The following is a 21,954-nucleotide window of genomic DNA, read 5'->3' on the forward strand; positions in this document are numbered from 1 at the left end:
TTTTGCCCATCATTAACTGAGTCATAGAGACCCTCTTCTTCAATGACATCGTAGGAGTGGTAAGCTACATTCTGCACTGACACGCTGGTGTCCTGGGCAGGTGTAATGTAGTGCTGGAACCTGCATACAAGGCGTATATGTACATTGTAGGACTTATCAAGGGTGATATAATACTTCATGGGAGAGGGATGAAGGGTTTCAGCTCAGTATCGTGAGTGAGGGATGAAGGTTTGACTTTCTAACAAGACTGTTAGATGAAGTTTTGGCATTTATAACTGATGTCAGTGACGACGTGTTTACCCTCTTTAAAAAGTGATTGTTGGAGGGTTTAATGTATCCAGCCTCACCTTACATTCTGCATCTGTGTTGACACAAGTACTTCAAACAATTGCCAAAACAATACACCACATTTTCATGTCAATATTTAACAGTGCATAATGCGAAGGGGAATCTTACCTCAAATTCCAATAAGTTGCAACCAATAAGAAAATTTATTTTAGAAACTGGATTTGTATGAGGCAGACAAAAGTAATGATTTATGAATAAAGAACACTGTGGGTTTTTTTAGGAACCCGCCCAATTGATATTTTGTGTTGTGGTGGGTTGAGGGGTGGTGGTGGCTGGGATTGTATCTAAAATGTCCATGAAAAAAATCTAAATATACGTTACTTGGAATTAGTTAAAGTACAGCTGAATGCAAAATCACAAATCAAACTCGTGTGGCTCGAATGATAACTTGCAGAACTGACTTGAAGTCGTGGAATAATTAGACTCAAACTAAACAAGCCAATTACTGTGATGTAACTTGGTCGTCTTAAATGCTCTTCCTATCTCCGACACCTCGACGTTAAAACAAACTTCTAACCTCGTATTTGTTCAAGTCTGCTGCGGATGATAAGAGCAATGGCGATAAAGGCAGCGGCCAGGATTGAACATCCACTAATGATCGAAATAGAATTCGAGCTGATTTCTGAAACGACCAGACAGGAACAATTACTGAGCTATATGTTCTCCTCAGATTTATTTTACAAGATTACTGAAAAATGAGACTGATGATATAAGACAATGCAAGTCCATTAATGTGGCATGATTATGGCGTCGCTGAAGGTCAGCAAATATTAGATATATCACTCTAAATGGTGTATGTTATGTCGTTTACCTTTTGATGTCGAAGCAACGATGATAACATATTCCACCCCTTCAGCATATAAAACACTGAAAACATATTCCCCGAAGTCGCCATCGGTGATATTGTTAATAATAAATGTATACTCAAATAGGTTTTGAGTCAAATATGTGTCTGTCAACTTGTACTTTTCGTTTCATGTGATGTTTTTGGAGTTGACATATCCTTCAAACCTCGACATTGTAACTAAACGCACTGGGTAGGCACACAGAGTGAAGGAAATTTTCCCAAAAGGATGTTTTCCGTTATGTTGATTTTTAATTTCCAAAGACGATGTCGCATGGTGTCTTGCTTTGGCTGTAAAATATATAATGAAAGCAAATCAATTGGTTCTCACCCACTATGCCATTCTTATTTTTTTACCATATTCCTAAGAAATTTAATTATTTAAAATAATATTTTTAAAACCACTTCCAAACAGGTGGTGAGATCGTTGCTTGTTTATGACATATTTTCTTCATTCGTTAGTTCCATTAGATTTAGACTACACAGATACTAAGCGTAATATATCAATGAGATTGCAGGCTTGTCAAAAATTACATTGTGGTATAAATGTTAAGGCTTATCATTCTGAAAGGTATTTCATCCTACCCCAAAACCAGTTCCCAGACTAATGCGGTTACCTTGAACAACAACCATCTGTTGTTTATGTCCCGATAAACCGATGTTGTTGGCAACTCTACAGAAATACTCCCTGTATTGGGAACAGTTGCTGAAACGTATAACACGTTCGTAAACAGATTTACTCTTTTTAATCATGTCCACAGCGGGTGCGTTGTGTCCTTCATGGATGATCGATACGTTTGGTAACAAGTATCCCTGAACCTTACACCGGAACGTGACATTTTCTTTGTCACCAACAGTGATGCGTCTTCTCCCATTCACTGTTATATCCATAACCTCAGATTTAACTGGAATAGAAAGAAAATAATGAAGATTATATTTTAGTACAAACTGGCATTATTTGTTGTGTTCTTATCCCTTGGAGAATCAGGTTTAAAGTTTCATCTGTGTGCTCATGTACCCCGAAACCACACGCGTGGCGTACATGACCATACAGAGGGTACATCAAACCGTCTTCCTCGAGGTATAAGTGTACAACAGATACATTTTAATACCATCTTTATCACTTAACACAATTAATTTAGCTTTTATTTCTTCATTAGAATGGATGCACAGCGTTTTCTTGTCACCATTTTGCCAGATGAACCCAAGAAGGCAATTATATTAGGCTCTGTCCAGCACTTAGATCGAAAGTCAACGTCTGTATACATTGCTCTACGCTGTGTTACTGTTTGGATCTTAAATCGCATAAATTAGTGAGTGAGTGATGGTTTTGTGCCGCTTTTAGCAATATCCGAGCACTGATTAGAGAGATCGGCAAAACGTATGTTGTCATGATGACAGGTACGTATTTTTCTCTCGATAGGCAAAACGTATGTTGTCATGATGACAGGTACGTATTTTCTCTCGATATTTTACACAGATATGGTGGGGTACATGGCAATGTTTCAAAACGTCATTGATCAATATAAACTCAAGTATTTCACACACAAATGGTACGATATATGAGGAAGTGAAGTATAATTCAAAGCTTTACATTTGAAAAAAGCTGTTTAATATTATGCTTTGTACAATAAAGGTATAGTAACTTTGATAAATAACTTATTATATGTTCCTACTTCTACTTATGTATTTTGATATGGGCTTATTTGTACTTTGTATTCGAGGCAGATTCCCGGTTCGCCCGATTATGTTTCTTGGTTTGTCAGCAGCCTGAGCACATCAGAGACCTGCCTCACTTCAGGCTTTTCTCCCGTAGTGAGTTGACCACCATTATATAACTGGAATACTTTTCAAGTGGCATTAAGCCCAACTAACTCACTCTCTATTCATCACTGCCTTGCGCAAACACAGCCGATTGCTGGTCCTGCAGTGGACATGGTCGTGTGATTTCATTGTGATGACCTAAGATTATGACGGACTACTTTCCTGACTGTTATTCTTTGATAAGTTACTCGGGATGCACCTACGTCGGGAAGGACACTTTATTGTTTTAGAGTTTTACTAAATGTTCATTGATCTTATTTCGTTTGCATTATCACCATCGCCTTGATAATCCACAGATATGGCGGAAATTGTATTGGTAAGGGTCACACCAGGTATGAGTAGAAAGCAGTAAGTCTGATGACGTCACTCATGACCACTGTGTTACATCTAATGCGCCACTGTGATCTTTATTAAAAAATAAATATCAATCAATTCGATACTAGGTGAGGAAGAAATATTGAAGATTACTGTCGTCAGGTATGTTTTGAAAGAATGCGCTGTAAGACAAATGACATATGACAACCTATCTGCGTGTGTTTGTGGAGGGGGAGGTGGGGGTATCAGAGGTCTAGAGATGGGGGATTGATAAGTTTTGGGGGTATAGAAGGTACACGATATAGGGCAGTGTTGGTAGTGAAAAAACAGAGGCGCTTGAAGATGAAAATGTGAGCGAGTGAGTAAACATTTAAATTCACATCAGCAGTTTTTCGGACATATTGTGTGTTTTTGCATCCATATCATATCACATTTTATCAGAAAAGTACACTAAAATAACCACCAGTAAAATACGTCTACATGAAACTAGTTTTGCAGCAAATAAAAGTTTAAGCAAGAAACAACCAAATAAGGCATTCGGGGTACCAGCAACCATATATATAAGTGACCATATAATCACTTTAGTAATTCTTAGAAAGTCTACTACATTAGAAAAACACACCACTATATTCATAGTCGTAAACATGCGCAAACATAAACAACTTCGAAAGTAGTGGACTTCGAGGGTTGGTAGTGGCAAGAAATAGGGGTAGGGATTAGTGGTACGGTTGTTATAAAGCTACTTTACTTCGAGTATAATCAAGTTCAGATCAGCTAGGATTGTAGCCTCAAGGGTAGTTATGATTTTACGAGACATTATATAATACCCACCCAATTTGTTATAACACGTTCCTGTCCACCTGTTGCAGGTCGTGCATCCTCTAGAACAGTTCTTACAATCAGTCCCGTAGTAGGAGTCTACACATCCAGACACACAGGAGGGGCCCAGCTGACAATGTCCTCCATCACAACCATCTGGACATGCTGTACAGTAAATTCCTGCAGTGTCACATGGTATGTTACAGCCCAAGCCTTGATATCCTGGCACACAGGCCTCAGTGCAGTTACCGATGCCACGTTGTTCTAGTATACACTTCTTATTATTACAGTTATGACTGCAAACTGAGCTGCACATCTGACCAAAATACCCAGTGTCACACTCAGTGAGGCAATGTCCTGTGGTGTTGTCACAGTCCGAGAAGTGCTGAGTCTCTGGGCATGGCACAGCTGAAAGGTAAATGGATACTGAGTCTAGTGGTTGGTACAATTAGAAATTAGAAATGTGTTACAAGACGATACCTGACCAGCCACTTGTATTGCAAGTTTGATTTACTGTCTGAGTCTCCGTGCATGGGCCGGCTGAAAGTTGTTACAGGCATAAATTAATTGTTTTGTGAATAAGGTTTATTTATACCGAGTCTGGTGGTTAGAAGGAATAGAAGGTTCCACACTGTGCAAAACGAGTTAGAAGGTGATATCTGACCATCTATAATAGCCTGTTGGTTTAGCTCGAGGGTGATACACTTTGGTGAGTGTGGTTAAATTGATACTGAATATGATTGTTAATATGCATATATGACGTATAACTACGAAAAAGAGTTACAGGACGATTCCTTAACAATCATTACAAGTTTTGTCCTTATCTCGAGGGGAATACAGTCTGATGTACTACCTGTGTGGCCGTCTATCCCGAGCCAAAGGATGGGTATCATTTACCACATTTTGAAAACAAATGAGATCTGAAACGTTTCTGACAACATTGCCAGCATAGATGTAGGCAACATATAATAATTATGTCATACTCTGTGATGCCGAACATATAGAGACAATATAACGTTTTGCTTATGGAAATCATTTTGAGATATATAGTAGCCTGTTGATACCTTACATGGTGATGATCATGGCTGTAGCTGTGATAAAGGTCACGTCAGAAACTTAAGTGTTTTATAATTTCTAGATTATATTGTTCTTCACATGCACATACACTTTGTTTTATCAATCATACGAAATTCCCAAGCATTAAAATCCGTGTCATCATCATTGCAGTGAATAAACGCTACTCATATATACTATCTATTATGAATCGTACCTCATGAAAGGTCGTAAGAGGCGACTCAGTAGATCCGGGTGTTTGTCGAGCGTTAAACAACACGCACACACACATACACACAGATAGACATACAATCACAGACATCCGCACACGCATACACGCACATACATACACATACATACACACACACACACACACACACACACACACACACACACACACACACACACACACACACACACACACACACACACACACACACACACACACACACACACACACACACACACACACACACACACACACACACACACACACACACACCCTAGTCGTTTTCTAGGCCACAAGGGGTAATAGGCAGCACAGTTATCAACAAATATGTGAATGGATCACCAAAAAAAATATGTTTAAAAGAGGCTACTAAATAGATCCCAGTTAGAATTGGTCTTCCGCAAACTTTGCTCGTCGTAAGAGGAGACGAATGGGATCGGGTGGTCAGGCTTGCGGTCTTGATTAATGCTTGTCATCGTATGTTCCGGTTTTATTAACTTGTTGGTCCGCATTCAATTCATTGCACACCATCGTCATATAGCTGCAATGTTGCTGCGTGCAGCGTTAAACAACAAACAAAAATAACATTTTATCGTGAAGGTAATTCGACGCTATGCTTAATGCGGTTGATTTTATTTAATGAGATAACTTTTGAGGAGTTCGGCATTCTACGAAAAATGATAAACGTAATTAATGTCAACCTATTTCTGAGAAACTGTACAGTTATATATTTTGTTTAATTTGTAATTGGTTAGTTAACGAAAAAGGGGCTAAAGTGAGCTTTCATCCATCTCTCAAACTGCTCATCATTCCTTCAAAGAACAATATGTAAGGTGTTTGTATTTGAGATGTTGACAGTGGATGGAATCACTGCAATTGAATTCGTTCAACAAAAAGAATGTGAGCCTTCAACAATGGTAAAATGGAATATTGTATATTAACGGTGAACAATTGCAGACACTCTCTTGACGCCCTCGTCGTAAACTGTGTTCAAAGGCCAATTTTTCAAAAAACAGCTATATCGATAATGCAATATTTAATGTAGACAAGACCCTCTCATTATTGTTCCGCCGAGGAAAATAACGTCTTCATACACGTTATTCATTCATTGGATTATTCATTCGAGAAGGTTCACGGTTGGGAGTAGAAGTAATATTTCCTGTCTGTCCTTTTTTAATATTTTATAGTTCCTGATTCAGTGTAAGTATACAAGGCCTATTTAAAAGCAGCATGTCAGTAGTCGGAAACTGCTTGAACGCACACGCTATAGCTGGATGGTCGTTGATTATTCAGTCGCCGAGGTAGAAGCGACTTTATCGTCTTCTTGTGAAGTAAATATATGTCAGAGTCTGACATACATCGACAAATACTATTTTTTAAAGTTCGAGCCTTCGGTGCAGTTATCATTTTCTGTGTTTGCTATATCTACACACAGACTTGCATTTCTTGGATACACTGTCCTGATGCGCTGTTACCGGCTGAAGAATATTGGTCATTATGACATTGCGATACTGACATATTAATACATTAAACATTTCCATATATGATTGTTATTGGAAACTTTATTAACGCAAAACATAAGTTACTCAAATTGTCATCAGCGAGATATGGTAGAACATGTTATTTGTTTTTGACTCACACGTAGAAGGAAGTGAGAAAATATCTCTATTCAGTCTATATCATTAGCAGACAACTCTTGGATAATACCATGCATGTGTATTATATATAATTTAGACATGCATCACTTCAGGCTTCCATTCCACATCAAGCTCACATGCTGTGAAATAGCTGCAATCTTCTTTCGGATATTAGATATTCGTTATGGGGATCTGTAACTGAAGTTTATTGCACTCTCACCTAATAATCTATTGGAAGTCTTATTGATGTCTGATGTCATTGTAAAATCCCCGTCTGTCTGTGTTTCTTTGATGTTCAGACGGAGTAAATCTATTGTTTAAGAACAATCTCTGTTTACTGATACAAATATGTACATACTATGATATATTTACCATATTTTAAACGTGTAATTGGATTTTAACAGCCAAACAATAGTCACCTGACTCATCAATTCATCAATCACCACATTGTGTTGGATAACTCTTCTTGAATCACAAATCTCACTTTTGAGAAGATAACTATTACACATAAATTGCTTGTCATTTTCCCGTTTTCTATATAAACATATTCCTTAAATCGTAATGAGCGGTTAACACTTAATTGAATGTCATCATACATCGATTGCGTGCATCGTTGCTCATAATATCAATCACTGATTTGTCTGGTTCATTGTTGATTAGTTGTAGTGTGTGTCGTATACTTAGAATATGGGTGAGGTGTTAAAACAACAGACAACCCTAAGCCACACAAACTTCCAAGCCCTGCACTCGCTTCTATATTGATCTGGACTCTGATTTCAAGCTGAGGACTACATCCATGTGACTGATATGCAACACACTAACTGACTGTGTGATGGGAAACAACTATGTATCTCCTACCTGACAGATCTTGTAAAATTGACTGACAGACACCAATGGGTGGTTTCATGAAGGCAGGAGAAACACACGAAGATATACTACACTACACCTTCACAAGTCTACGCCTGCGCCTTCTCAACACAATACACGCCATCACTCATCCTTAGACATCAACCTCCCTCGCACGTCCTTATCACTTCAGCCAAAAGCCACCCCTCTAAACCGCACTTCTCTACACCCTACAAAAAAAACCACAAAAAAACGCACAAACAAACAGACAAAACCAACAAAAACGAAAACAACCAAACAAACAACAAAAAACACAAACACAAACAAACAAAAAACAAGAACCAAACAGAAGGAAAACAAATATTACACACATGCACTTATAGACACGCTGGAGCGCGCATGCGCGCACGCACACACACACACACACACACAATATTTTCATCAACACACACGCACCTTTCTATATCCACACCAACACCTCCCATCTCCAAAGCCACACACCCTGACCTCAACACACTTATTTCATGGTTCGTGTGGGAGTAGGATTGCTGTATACGCTATGTGAGTCACCTCAACATATGCTTACCTCGTTTCCCCGATAATTACCGAGTGGGCAGCCCAGTCAGTTTTGGGGGCTCTCTTCATTTGCATGTTCACAGAGTGAAAGTAGGACCCGGAAGCAAACTCAATATTTTGTATGTGTTATGTTGTGTGTAAGACACTGCATCATGATTGAGCTCTACATGTTTCTGTTGTGGTACTACATATCACTTCTCCCATCTACCTTTATGAAAGCAGTCTTAGATTTAGGCTCATTATATCCTCAAAACAGTATCTAAGTCGTGAAATGGTTGAAATCAAGTTAACATAATCGTAATTGTCACGAATTGTAGTTAATGGATAAGAGAGAATTCTTCATTTTAGGCGGAAAATTTTGTCAGTGAATAGTTTGTAAACAATGAATTAAAGGTAACACACACTTCACAAATATTTCCTGTTCAGCTTATGACTTTGTGGATGCCATCATCATTTATTTCTCAAAACGATCCACCCACGGTGGTACAGGAGAAAACAGTTTCTTAACATGGTAATAATTCATATTCAACAAGATGTCGGTTACACTGTACAAATATTTGGAGATTAACATTTTGCTTGAACATTTGTACGAACATTTAAACAGAAACACTTACATAAGCAAACACACATACAAATAGTTACACTCAAAGGTACTTATCTATTATACATATAAACTTTGCAAGGTTCTTGAATTCTTTTACATTGCTGGTACTTAAAATGTTTTTGTATTTTATTATATTCGGAAATTGCGTACATTTATTCGAGATAAGTTTGATCTAGATTCATGGAACGCTTCATATTTAAACAGGTAGTTGAATTCATCGGCTATAGCTGGCGACATACACAGTTTACATGTCCTAGATTTTCTATCTGTACCAAGCCAACGGCCATCATCGACAGGTAGATTATGGTTACAGGTTCTACTTTATATTTGTTTAGATAGGAAAAGAAAGTTTTCAAATGACGGGATATCGTTTTAATAGTTAAAACAACCCCCTTTTGAACTTCTCTCCACGTCAGATCTCCAATTTTGATAAAACCGATCCTTTAAATGTTTTATTTTTTTATCTGCGCAGTTAGCCACAGGCTGGAAATGCTTTGTGGGTCATAAAATACATAGGACAGACTACACTTTTTAAGTATTTGCCTCACATTTCTAATCCACGCATTTTGTTCATTATTAGATAAAAAAAATGAAAATAAGCAAACTTATAAATAATTTGCGATAGTTTCGGTGCAGGTCCGGGTTTACAAAATGTATGCCAAAAGTTAACTACCCGTTTAGCTGCATGAATCGATAATGGTATTCTACCTAGTTCTCCATAGACCATGAAATTTAGAGAAGCATTTCTAAGACCACATGCTAGTTTGAGTAATTTTACATGGATCCTTTCAATTATGTTCATATTTTCGTATGCCCAAGTTTCACTGCCATATATTAAATTTGGCAGTATCATAACATCAAAAGCCTTAAGTAGACAATCCAGAGAAATGTTATAATTTCTCGATTTTTTTAGACGACAGTACATGGCTTTAGATGCACTCTCCGCTACACATTTCATCGCTGGCTTGAAATTTCGGTTTCTGCTAAACTACACCTAAGTACGTATAATTGTCTGTGATATAAATTTTCGTCTTCTCCAAATAAAAAGATAACCTACTGTTTTTGGACGGCCCGCTTCCAAAGATCAAAACTTTAGTTTCTTCAGGTTTACGCCTAATTTCCAGATAATGCAATAACGTTTAAAATAGTTTAATGTATTCTGGAGTTCAGTTGCGGAATCAGCAAAGAGGACAGTGACATCAGCATACAGAAGGGTAAGGAAACAGGGACATAAATGTACATGTAAGTCGTTCACATCACCAAGTTTCACACTCGTGCATCCGTCTTTCATAAGAAATGTTTCAAGATCATTGATAAATAGACAAGATAGAAGAGGTGACAAACTTTCTCCTTGCCGCACGCCCGAATAACATGGGAAATAATCTGATACAACACCATTTACAGACACACATGATTTTATATGTGCATACATATTTTGGACTAGGTTGGCGTTAGGGTCAGATTTGGTACCTTTCCCCTTGTAGATAGTACGTATAGAGCCAGAGAGCCATGCCTCAGGTAATATTCTTGAAGATGATATCAAATTAAAATAATCGACGAATATATTTCCAAAAGGTTTAAACGAGACAATAGTATAGTCATTCTCAATTTTGTCAGCCCCTGAGGCTTTGTTACGTTTAAGACTCTTAATAGACTGTGATATTTCATTAAAGGTTATGCCATTATTCATAACATTTAATATTCTTAAAATGTTCAACTAATTCAGTGATATCGGGCGTTTCCAAATTTTGGTTTCTATTACTCTTATTGAGGATTTTCCAGAATTCTTTTGGTGAATATTTAGTTTTTTTCTCTTATCACTGTACTAAATTCAGCTTTGTACCTATTAATATGTTTATTAAGGCACCTCTTATATTCTTTTGAACAATGTCGATATCAAAGTTTATCATTTTCTGACTTATGATTCAAGTATCAGCGTTTTGATTTATAAAATGTTTTGCGTTTATTCCGACATTCTGACCCAAACGAGGGTTTGTTATTTTTACTTTTTCTCGGGTTGGGGCGGGCTGATCGCCTTTCCCAAGACGTAGCACATGCTGCATCAGTGAGCAGACGCGCGATCTCTTCAGTAAATTCATTGATAGCACGTGCTGGGTCGTCATGTCCCTTTGCTGATTTCATTGAATGGGTCAGTTTTGGGACAGTTTTTGTGTCGATATTATTTACAAATGTATTTGCTTTATCTTTTTCATAATGTTTTAGTTGTGCATAGTGCTCTTTGAGGGGGATGTTTGAAATTATGTTTTGCTTACTTACCGTACTGCCTATGGTTGTATTATTACTATTTAAAGTGAGTGAAAACATAATTGGGCAATGGATATCTGAGTACAGATGGGAAAATTCAGAAATATATGAAATTCACTAAAACATGGAAGGCACATACATGAAGAAATTACATAATCAACTAAACTGGAATCTTTACAAGTTACTTTACCAAGTCCTTTGTCTTTATCTAGCCTGCCATTATATATAAATATACTGTATTCTTACATAATTCTACTAACTTAAATCCTGAGCTATTGACTCTTCCTTGATCTTGATAACTTCTTGTACCTGGTAAAGATAAGGAGTGCAGTACATTTTCAGGTTCATATATATCATTCATTTCTCTAATGTCTATTCAGTAATCGTTCAGTGTTCTAGTCCTTGCATTGAAATTGTCCATAAGTAAAATATAATTCACTCTCTGCTTGCAAGTGCAAAATAGATTTTCTACAAGTAAATACATGTCATCTTTGGCATATTTGGAACCTTCTGGGGGTAGATACAGTATTCCTAGATACAAGTCATGGTCAAAATTAAATAATGACTTGGATATACAGAACCATTTAATATATTCACAATTATAATCAACAAGAGAGATATAGTCTGAGTATATATTTCTTACTGCTAAACCAATGCCACCAGACTTCCTGAATCTGTTTTTGTTTTTCTTGCAGACCAATTATAGCTGGGACTTGAATATGACTATGTATGTAATAATAATGACACAGTAAACATCGTTTTCAAACGTTTAAGTCGTAACTATAAAACACGCATTCAATGATGAAAATAAAACTGTTCAGCAAAATAATGTAATTTTTGGATGTTATATGTTTCACTATGCATGTGTTATTCACACCTTTCGCTTGTAAATATTATTGGTAAAATTTTCACTTCAGGCAAAACAATGCTTCAAAAATTACTTCTTTTTACAGTTATCTGCCCTTGGCGATTTGGCCTACGGCATTGTGATTTTGGCGAAATCTAGTACTCAACGATCTTCATACACATGCAAAATTTGAACAAAAAAGAGCTAGTGGTTATTTTGCTAGCTCTGGAACAAAAATCGACGAAATAATAAATAATAAATATACTCGTAGCTGCAAAGCAGCAATGGCGGGCTCCAAGTTACACTGTGCACCAAAGCCCATGTTCGAATCCTTAAATGGTTTCCTTGTACCCAATCCTACACATGTAGGCACAACTGGCAGGGAATCACCGCGTGTGCCAAGTCTGTTCTAAAACTATTTCCGTCATCAACATGTTCGAATCCTCAAAGGGTTTGTTTGTACCAACTCTGTCAAAAGACAAGATAGACACAATTTTTTTATGGATAACAACTTCTTTAATACTGTAAAAGGCGACGTTTCGGTATAAGGATCTATCTATACCGAAACTTGACAACGGTATAAGGATCTATACCGAAACGTCGCCTTTTACAGTATTAAAGAAGTTGTTATCCATAAAAAAAATGTGTCTATCTTGTCATCCGTCAACTTCTAAGTAATGCCTATCAAACAATTTATCTGTCAAAAGAGAATCACAGTTTGCAGGACATCGCCACTACAAAATCGGCGTGTTCCAGGGGTGTCCCAAATATTTATCAAGTATCACCACCAAGCGAACTTACTTTAAACAGCCAACCAAGAACAGAAAATAAGATGCATATGGCACACTAAATTCATGTAAACTTGCAATAGTTTCTGTCAACAAACTAACAAGATATGATCTTTAAAGTAAAAAAAAAGAAGATCAAAATCAAAATCCAATACAAAAGCAACTAAAACAGATTTCCAAAAACAGCTATTAGAGTTTGCTGTGTTGTGTGTGGAGACAATTCACAGAAAGTTTAGAAGCATTTCATGCAGTGGACTCGGAGTTGTTTGCGTTTGAAGACAGGAACCCAAAAGACACTGTGAAAACCTTGAATCCAATATGGCTGCCAAAAGCAAGTGACCAATGACCAAAGTCAAAGAACAAAAAAATAGGTACATATGGCACACTAATTTCATGTAAACTATCAATAGCTTCTGTGGAGAACTTTACAAGATATGATCTTTAAAGTAAAATTTCGGTAAAAAATCAAAATCCAATATTGCCGCAACTAAAAAGGATATCCAAAAACGGCTCAGAGTTGTGTGTGGAGACAACACTCAGAAAATTTGGAAGCATTTCATGCAGTGGACTCGGAGTTGTTTGCGTTTGAAGACAAAACACACTGTGAAGGCATTTAATCCAATATGGCTGCCAAACCACATAACCAATGACCAAAGTTTAAGAATATGAAATATCAACCACCTAAAGCAGCAGACACATGCAAAGTTTGAAAGTAATCGCACATGCGGTTGCAGAACTTTAGTTATCTGCCCATGGTCGTTGGGCCTAGGGCCTTAGGCTTTTTTCGTATCAGAACTGTTTCCATACACATACAAAATGGGAACCGAATCCAGCCAGTGGTTACTTTGCTAGCTCTGGTACAAAAATCGTCGGAATAATTATAAATCGCCGATAACAATGGGCGTCATACAAGGTTGCATGTGAAGTCCTGTCCTGGCACAGTTTGGTCACTGTCAAGGAGGTTGTATCATGCAAATGAAGAACATTATCATATCCTTAGTTAGAATCTGAAGTTATCAATTATCAATGAGTATTTTATGTAATGTACACCTGGTACCCCTTACATGTATGTAGTGCACGCTCTTTGGTAAATTATAATATGCAGGTACAGATATGACTGTGGCTAACATGTTCGGAAATAAATGATGATGAAGTCGTTTGAATAAGATATCCATTTATTGTATAATTCTAATTCAAAATTGTCCACATTAAGCGCTTGTAGTACTGCATAAGCACCCTAAAGGATTGTATAGTGTTACGATTGGAACCTTGTTTTGTTGAGTTGAGTCCCTAAAGAGTGATAGAATAGAATCACATGTCACAAAGTATTCGTAAACTATATCATTTTTATCATCTAAATGCTGAACAAATTCAGGTCTCAAGTGTAAGTAACAGTGTCAGCTGAAGAATCCACACTCGTGAAACATTGAAACATATTTGAAGAATGTAAGATGCATACTGTATGTACATGCCACTGGCTGTATGCTCTGACATTTTCACATTAGATATTTATCAGCAAGTCTAAGTGAACTAATAATACTTGTTTTCACGCCACTTCAAACAATATTCTACAACAGAAACAGTACAGTCATACATGTTCGCTATGTGCAATGCTATTTTCATATAAATATATTTATAAAACATTGTTTTACAAAACACATCGAACACATCGATCTGACATTTTCTCCCAAGTCCATTGTGTCAGAGGTCAAACATTGCTGATGTTTTTTTGTCAAAAGGTGAATATTCGAATTCGCCAGGAGTATATAATACATAACTAAGATTCTTGTTTATGTTTCATTTTAAGTTTTTAGAAAAGCCCCCTTTTGTCACTTTATTTCTCAAAGTGTATAACAATGTCTTTGTTGCTGCCACACTGAGCTGGTCTGGGGATTACATCTGAGACAGCATTTTCATGTCTTTCCATACTGACCTCGGACATTGATGGAGCAGATATTCCACACAGTATGAGTATTGAGCCACCAGTCCTCGTTCATTTGTGTGATTTCCTCTTCTTCTCAGAGTGAGACCACTTGCCTACACGTGTATCCTTCAGTCCAGACAATCGTTTGTCCTTTTTGGCTGGTTCTAATTGTTCTATGATTTGTCTGCATCCTGCTTGTTGAGCGAGTGTCAATGCGCAATTCCCTTTGGCATCAGCTAGTGACAAGTCTGCACGCTTTCTTCTTAGATATTCAAAAACAGCAACTTGTTTATGCACTACTGATGTCATGATAGGTGTCAATCCAGCCTTGTCTTTAGTGTTGATGTCAACAGAGTCTATGATGTCTTTCATCATATGAAGCTGACCATGCTGAGTAGCAAGATGTAGAAGAGTGTGTCCATCCTTGTCCACCAGAGTTTGATCAGCTCTACGGGACACCAAGAACCGGAACACAGCAATATGTCCTCCACACACTGCCCTCATTAGCGGTGTCTGGTCATTCCTTCCTCTGACGTTGATGTCAACGTCTTTTACATTTTCATTTTCAGACGAAGTCGATGATTGTATATCTCCTTGTGGTGTTTTAATGTCAGGAGCAACTTTCTTTCCACTTTCTGTTCTTTCTGCTTGATTTACATTCAGAATACCTTCTACAATATCTGTGTTCCCTCCCTGACATGCCAAATGTAAGACGCTATCTTTGTCGTCATCAGTCAAAGTGAGGTCAGCTTTCTGACCTACCAGCAAGTCAAACACACCATTCCTTCCAGCCAATGCTGCATTCATGACTGGTGTACGTCCCTGTCTTCCCCGAGCATTGATGTCAAACTTTGGCATCAAATAATCCAGAATGGAATGGTTCCCACCCTGACATGCAAGGTGAAATGCAGTGTCATTATTGTCATCAGTCACTGTGGTATTGGCCCCCTTTGACACAAGTAGTTTGAACAGATTTGGCTTTGCATGCAAAGCTGTAATCATTATTGCTGTTCTACCGTTGTGTCCAGGGCAGTTGATATCTGTTCTTGGCAATAGAAATGTCACAATCGATTGGTTCCCACCCTGACATGCAAGGTGAAATGCAGTGTCTTTATGATCATCAGTCACTGTGATATTGGCCTCATATGACAAAAGTAGTTTGAAAAGATTTGGCTTTGCATGCAAAGCTGTAATCAGTATTGGTGTTCTCCCTTGGTGCCCCCGACAGTTGACATCATTTATTCGCAACAGATACTTCACAATGGACATATTTCCACCCACACATGCTAAATTTAATACAGAGTTGTTGTAGTCATCCCTCAGTGTTATATCAGCCCCATGTGACACAAGCAGGCGGAACACACTCTCTTTGCCATGGGTAGCTGCAAACATCACTGGCGTCCGTCTGTTGTTTCCCCGACTGTTGATGTCAAACATTGGAAGTAGTAGTTTCACAATGGAGACATTTCCTCCATGACATGCAAGATGGAGCAGATTGTTGTTGTTGTCATCTGTTAATTCGAGGTTAGCCCCCATTTTCAACAAAAGTTGAAACACATCCATATTTCGATTCACAGCTGCCACCATCACTGGTGTCCAGCCGTGTTTTCCGCGGATATTGATGTCAAACTGTGCTACTATTGGCACTAACAGAGATACATCATCTACGCGAGAAGCCACATGAAGGAGGCTGTTGTTGTCATCATCAGTCAGTGTGATGTCAGCATTGTTTGACAAGAGAAGGTCAAAAGTTTTCTTGCTCTCAGACAATACTGCACACATTACTGGAGTCTGTCCCTTGTTGCCTTGAATATTTATGTCTGTGTGGGGGAGCAGACTTTCTACAGTGGACATATTTCCAGACCAACATGCAAGATGAAATGCAGTGTTGTTGTTGCCATCTCTCAACGTTAAATCAAATTTCTTTCTTTTTTTGATAAGATAGTCTAAAACATCCTTCTTGCCAGACAGCACTGCACACACAACTGGTGTCCATCCATTTTTGGCTCTACCATTGAGATACCGATTGCGATACAAATCAGGATGGTGTTTCTTGAGCTCCTTTTTCACACGTTTTACAGTGGGCACACCTGCATATTGACATGCCAAGTGCAGTAAATTGTTTTTGCTGTCAGCACATAAAGTGACATCCCATTTATTTCTCATAAGGATGTCAAAACATTCCATCTGTTCAGAGACAACTGTATACATCACTGGGGTCCAGCCATTCAAACCACGCTTATTGATGTCACACTGAGGAAGAAGTTGCTCCAGGATATTCCTGTTCCCAGTGATACAGGCGAAATGGAAAATGTTGTGCTTGGCATCATCAGACAGGGTGGTTGGATTTTCGACCATTTGGGATAATCTGTCAGCTATTTCTTTTATTTTCCATATGGGATGCATTAAGTATTGGCTGAGAGTATCACTGACAAGAGAACCAGCCATTCTGACAACAATAGTTTCACTGTAGGCCCCTGAGAAAGGAATGATGAGCTGGTGTTCATTGACAGGTATACCGTCGGCCTGCAGATCATGTACATGCTCAAGGAGGAACTTTATACTGCAATGTTTAAGAACAAACTCTGGTTCAATATTGAATAAGACCAAAGCACAGACATCAAAAATGATCGAATGGGAAAATGTTGTTATGTTTCCTTTTGTAAACAATGTCCCACAAAAGCTCCTGGCAGCCTCAGCTATACCCTGTCTGGTTGATGTCTTCACAAGAGTTGCAACTGCCTGGAGGTGAGACTCTAGGTCTGGATTGTCAGATTCAGTATTCAGGTGACTACATGGGCTGGAATCTTCCTTCAGCAATTGGCTGTCTGAGCTTGCACATTCAGTCTCCAGTTGACTATCTTGCCTGGAATACTCAGCCTCTAGTTGACTTATGTTCAGCTGACTTTCACACAGTAAGGTCAGGACGAGGGCAGCTGATTTGTCATCCAGTGAGCTAATATTCGTTTGAAGTTGATGTTTTAGGTATAATACAGGTTTCTCAAAAAAGCTTTCATTGTTCCTTTGGAAGCCAACACAACTGGAGAAAAGTTTGCATACCAGAGGAAAACCTACAACTGTGCTGTCACATGCAATAATTTTGTTCGCATCAACGTTTGCGCTACAATCATATAGACGTTTGTAATTCAGCCATATTGTTTTCTTCTCTTCGTTTGAACAATGTAGTTTGACAATTGATGACCTTTTGAAAATCCCTTGGCCTTCTAGCTTTGACATTGCACTCTCAAGATTGTTGGTGTCGGCAGTGAAAATAACAAAGATGTTTGGTTGATTGAGCATTATCTGTTCCTCTCTTGTTTCTTGCTGTAGACGCTGGCATCGTCTCTCATACCTGGCCGCACTCCGATCCAGGTACACATTCAAATCATACAAAAAGTGCTCCAGTTTCGGCAGATCCATATATGATCTGATTGTCTTAAATATGTCATCAAATATGACACACACATCTGTGCCTCTATGTAGAAAATCAGACAGCTGCACTTTATCTACATCCTCAACCAGTACCAGCTCATACCCCTGCTTCCTGTACTCAGCTCCCAGCATAAGGGCTATGGATGTTTTACCTTCTCCTGGAACACCGCTTATTGTCACATGGCCATGCCTCTCCAACTTTACTTTCACATCTTTAAAGCTCTCAGTTTCCAGAAACACACATTGTATGTCAGTTATCTTCTGTTCTAGTGTATCTGTAAAGGTAGATAAGTATGTTTTAACAACTTGAAACAAAGTAAAAATTACATCATCACCAGTTCGATATACATATGGTACACCTATGGAGAAAGAGAGACACCACTGCCTCATTCATTATTTTAATGAATTGTTTTCTGTTTTCTAATATACATATTCAAGAAATATAAGCAACAGAACATTCTGTGATCTCTGTTAAAAGGAGAGACGATTGTACGATCGAATACCGGGTGTCCGCAAAAAGGTGAGGGTCTCCTCCCCCACTAGTGGCACCAGTCACAAACCAACATTCCTATATAAACAGAAACTATAAATTACAAGCAAATAATCAAGTTCACTGATTCACTGGACCACTTATGGTACAGTCACACTCGAAGGGCATATCTGAAAAAGCCATACTTGGAAACACTATAAATTCTGAATAATAATTTTGATAAAGGTACAACGTTCTTACCAGACAGCAGGTTTACATCGTCCACAAAACAACATGGATCATCATCGCCAAGCTTCGGTGCTGGGAAGATGATTAAAAACAAGGGTTTTAATTACTATGTTTCCATTGTACTAAATAAGCAAATTATCTGTCCATAGTTCAATGCACGATACAATGATCAAGGCGAATGTGGAAAACATAGACTTTATGGCATTACTGTTATGTGTGCAAACAATAACATTGCGTGACTTAATGAATGATTGAAAAACAAAGATAATACTCATAACATATGAAAAAGTAATCATGATATATGTTCAATGTATTTGGTAAACATACATGTATTACGTTATACAATCAAGGATCATTTAGGGATTATTTAACAGTTGTGTGTGCATTTATCAAGTGATAACAGACCCGAATTGTACAAAATCGCATAGATTGTTGAACAATTATGAAACAATATCCCCATACTTAAAAAGGTCTGTAGTTAAGAGTTGTTTTGGCACATAAACGACGTGAGGATACATGCTGTTCACTGTCAGACTACGATCATCCAAACATACGTGTTACCTCCTATACATAGATGCAATATTTCACTGAGATGTCAGGAATTAAAATCAGATGAAGATTGCATTAATCATTAATCATTCCAATATTGCTTCAAAGTAATTTACTGTTTAGAAATAGACATTGTTGAGGTGAGCTTGACATACTAACCATCAACCTTCAATAAACTTGTGTTTGATAATGGCATTATGGTCTTACCAGGTTGTGGGTTTGCCTCATCCGATGGCACAGTACCGCTCGAGGAATCACCGTCTCTCTCGGGTGCTGGAGACAGAATAAACATCAATATACAACATTAATAGCCTGACACAAATGAAACGCATTGGATTAAATATGCAACTTGCATGATGGTAATTCACTGCACGATACACTAATATAGGCGAATGTGGAAAATGTAGACTTTGCAGAATTATTGCAAAATGTTCTGTTCACTTCCATAATACGTTCTTCTAAACATATGTGTTACTTTTCAGGGGTGCAATATTTAATATATTGATAAATCAGGAGTTAATCAATTAAACACCTTAGTAAAAGTCAACGAGCTTTATTTCAATAATGCTTAAAAATAGTCTTCGAAAAGTTCTAAAATATTCTAGAACGATTTGAAAATGTGATCTGCAGTGCATACTGTTTTCCATAGAATATAGTTTTAGAAAAACAACAACATTGCTGATGAGAGCTTGATATGCTGACTTTCAACCGTCAAAGCATGGCCAAGCTTATAAGTTCGTGATTCATGTGACCAATGATAAATAACAATTTGGTAACGTGATTGCAACAGGGATGAGAGTGTTCTAGTGAATATGACCACAGTTACGTAACAAGTCGTAGTATGTGCAATATCCTGTAACTTCAGGGAGCGGTCAGGTAGCCTAGTGGTTAAAGCGTTCGCTCGTCACGCCATAGACCCGGGTTCGGTTCCCGACATTGGTACAATGTGTGAAGCCCATTTCTGGTATCCCCTGCAGTGATATTGCTGGAATATTGCTAAAAGCGGCGTAAAATCATACTCACTCACTCACTGTAACTTCAGCCATGCGTTGACGAAGCCCGTCGCAGGTTGACCGGGACGTGAGTTTTCAAATATGTTTACACAGTCATCCTATGTCTAAACAGTATGCATTCTACAATATTGTTAAATAAGTCATTCGTATTGTATTGGTGCTTGTTTTGAAAGGTGTTCATTATAACATCACTGGTGAATGTATTTATGGATTTAAACTAACAGAATGTAAGTCTGTGATAACGGCAAACCGAATCAAAGGCAGTGGGCTCAGTTCTCTGCATCTAATGTGTTCAGCACAAACAAACAAAAATAACCTATTTTCCTAACCTCCATATGCCATAACCCATTCGTCTTAGAATAATTTGTTGGTATTGCTGCAAATATATATATGAGCCCGCTCCCTCAAGTTGTTTTTTTAAGATCATATTGCAGTTGTGGTATACACAGGTCTATATCCGTTCATGCATTATATACCACGAAACAAATTCTCATCACGTATATCAACTTTGATAGAGGCAGTGTGTTCTTACCAGGTTGCGTCTTTGCAGGATCCAATGGCAAAGTACCGCTCGAGGGATCACCCTCTCTGTTGAATGCTGGGAAGAGAATACAAATCAAAGAACAACATTAATAGGCTGCCACAACTGACACGCGTTGTATTAAATATGCGAATTATCTGCTGATAATTCATTGCACGATACAATGCTGTAGGCGAATTTGAAAATATAGTATGGACTTTTCAGTATGACTGCTATTTTTGCCGAAAAGGCATTTATATCACTGCAATGTTTAAAATGCTGAACACAATTCTTACTTACTGCGCTTCAGTTGGATATTGTCAAAAAGTAGTTTGTTTGTGTACCAATCTTAATTACTGATACATAATACACTTAGCCAACAGTATCAAATCTGATATATAAAAAGATCCAGAACACATACAACATTATTTATTTTATACTCACGCTCCAGATCTTTTCCACCTGCATGTGCTATGAGAGGCTCTGAAGCTAAATACATGTATATATGTATTGAACATAATAAACCTACGCTGAATTGTCAATTATTTTTTTTAAATGCTATTACCTAATTTCTGAAAATGATTACACTGATATCAATACATGCTGGTTTACCTAGACAATTATCGTTGCAAATACACCCGTTGCTGATGGACATACTTAAGTTATTTGCATACATCTGGCATCTTGTTACCATAGTTATTTATTCTTGCTATATCGAGTGGGTGGCAATTTTAACTCATGTAATGCGCTTACCCAAGTCTAACTATACCTTAGATTGCTTGTCCGTGCGTTAAAATCGGCAA

At 37.8% G+C, this 21,954-nt stretch overlaps 2 protein-coding genes across 2 annotated transcripts in view; both read right to left on the minus strand.

The window, feature by feature from the left end:
• The window catches only part of LOC139461280 (cell death abnormality protein 1-like), a 51,613-nt gene that overhangs the window by 14,352 nt on the left and 15,307 nt on the right, over positions 1–21,954 (minus strand). The window contains exons 4-6 of the mRNA XM_071242911.1: positions 4,163–4,558; positions 1,933–2,097; positions 866–970 (exon numbers count right to left, since the gene is read on the minus strand). Of these exons, the coding sequence (XP_071099012.1) occupies positions 866–970; positions 1,933–2,097; positions 4,163–4,558 (666 nt within the window). The remainder of the gene's footprint in view (positions 1–865; positions 971–1,932; positions 2,098–4,162; positions 4,559–21,954) is intronic.
• Positions 14,917–21,650, minus strand: LOC139460865 (serine/threonine-protein phosphatase 6 regulatory ankyrin repeat subunit A-like). The gene is made up of 5 exons (XM_071242343.1): positions 21,596–21,650; positions 21,164–21,229; positions 19,826–19,891; positions 19,082–19,141; positions 14,917–18,626 (listed from the first exon to the last, which is right to left on the minus strand). The coding sequence occupies exons 1-5, from the start codon at positions 21,648–21,650 to the stop codon at positions 14,989–14,991; spliced, it is 3,885 nt and encodes a 1,294-aa protein (XP_071098444.1). The 3' UTR covers positions 14,917–14,988.

The sequence above is a fragment of the Haliotis cracherodii genome, unplaced genomic scaffold (genome assembly GCF_022045235.1).
Source record: "Haliotis cracherodii isolate W230 unplaced genomic scaffold, xgHalCrac1.p SCAF_14, whole genome shotgun sequence".
Lineage (NCBI taxonomy): Eukaryota > Metazoa > Mollusca > Gastropoda > Lepetellida > Haliotidae > Haliotis > Haliotis cracherodii.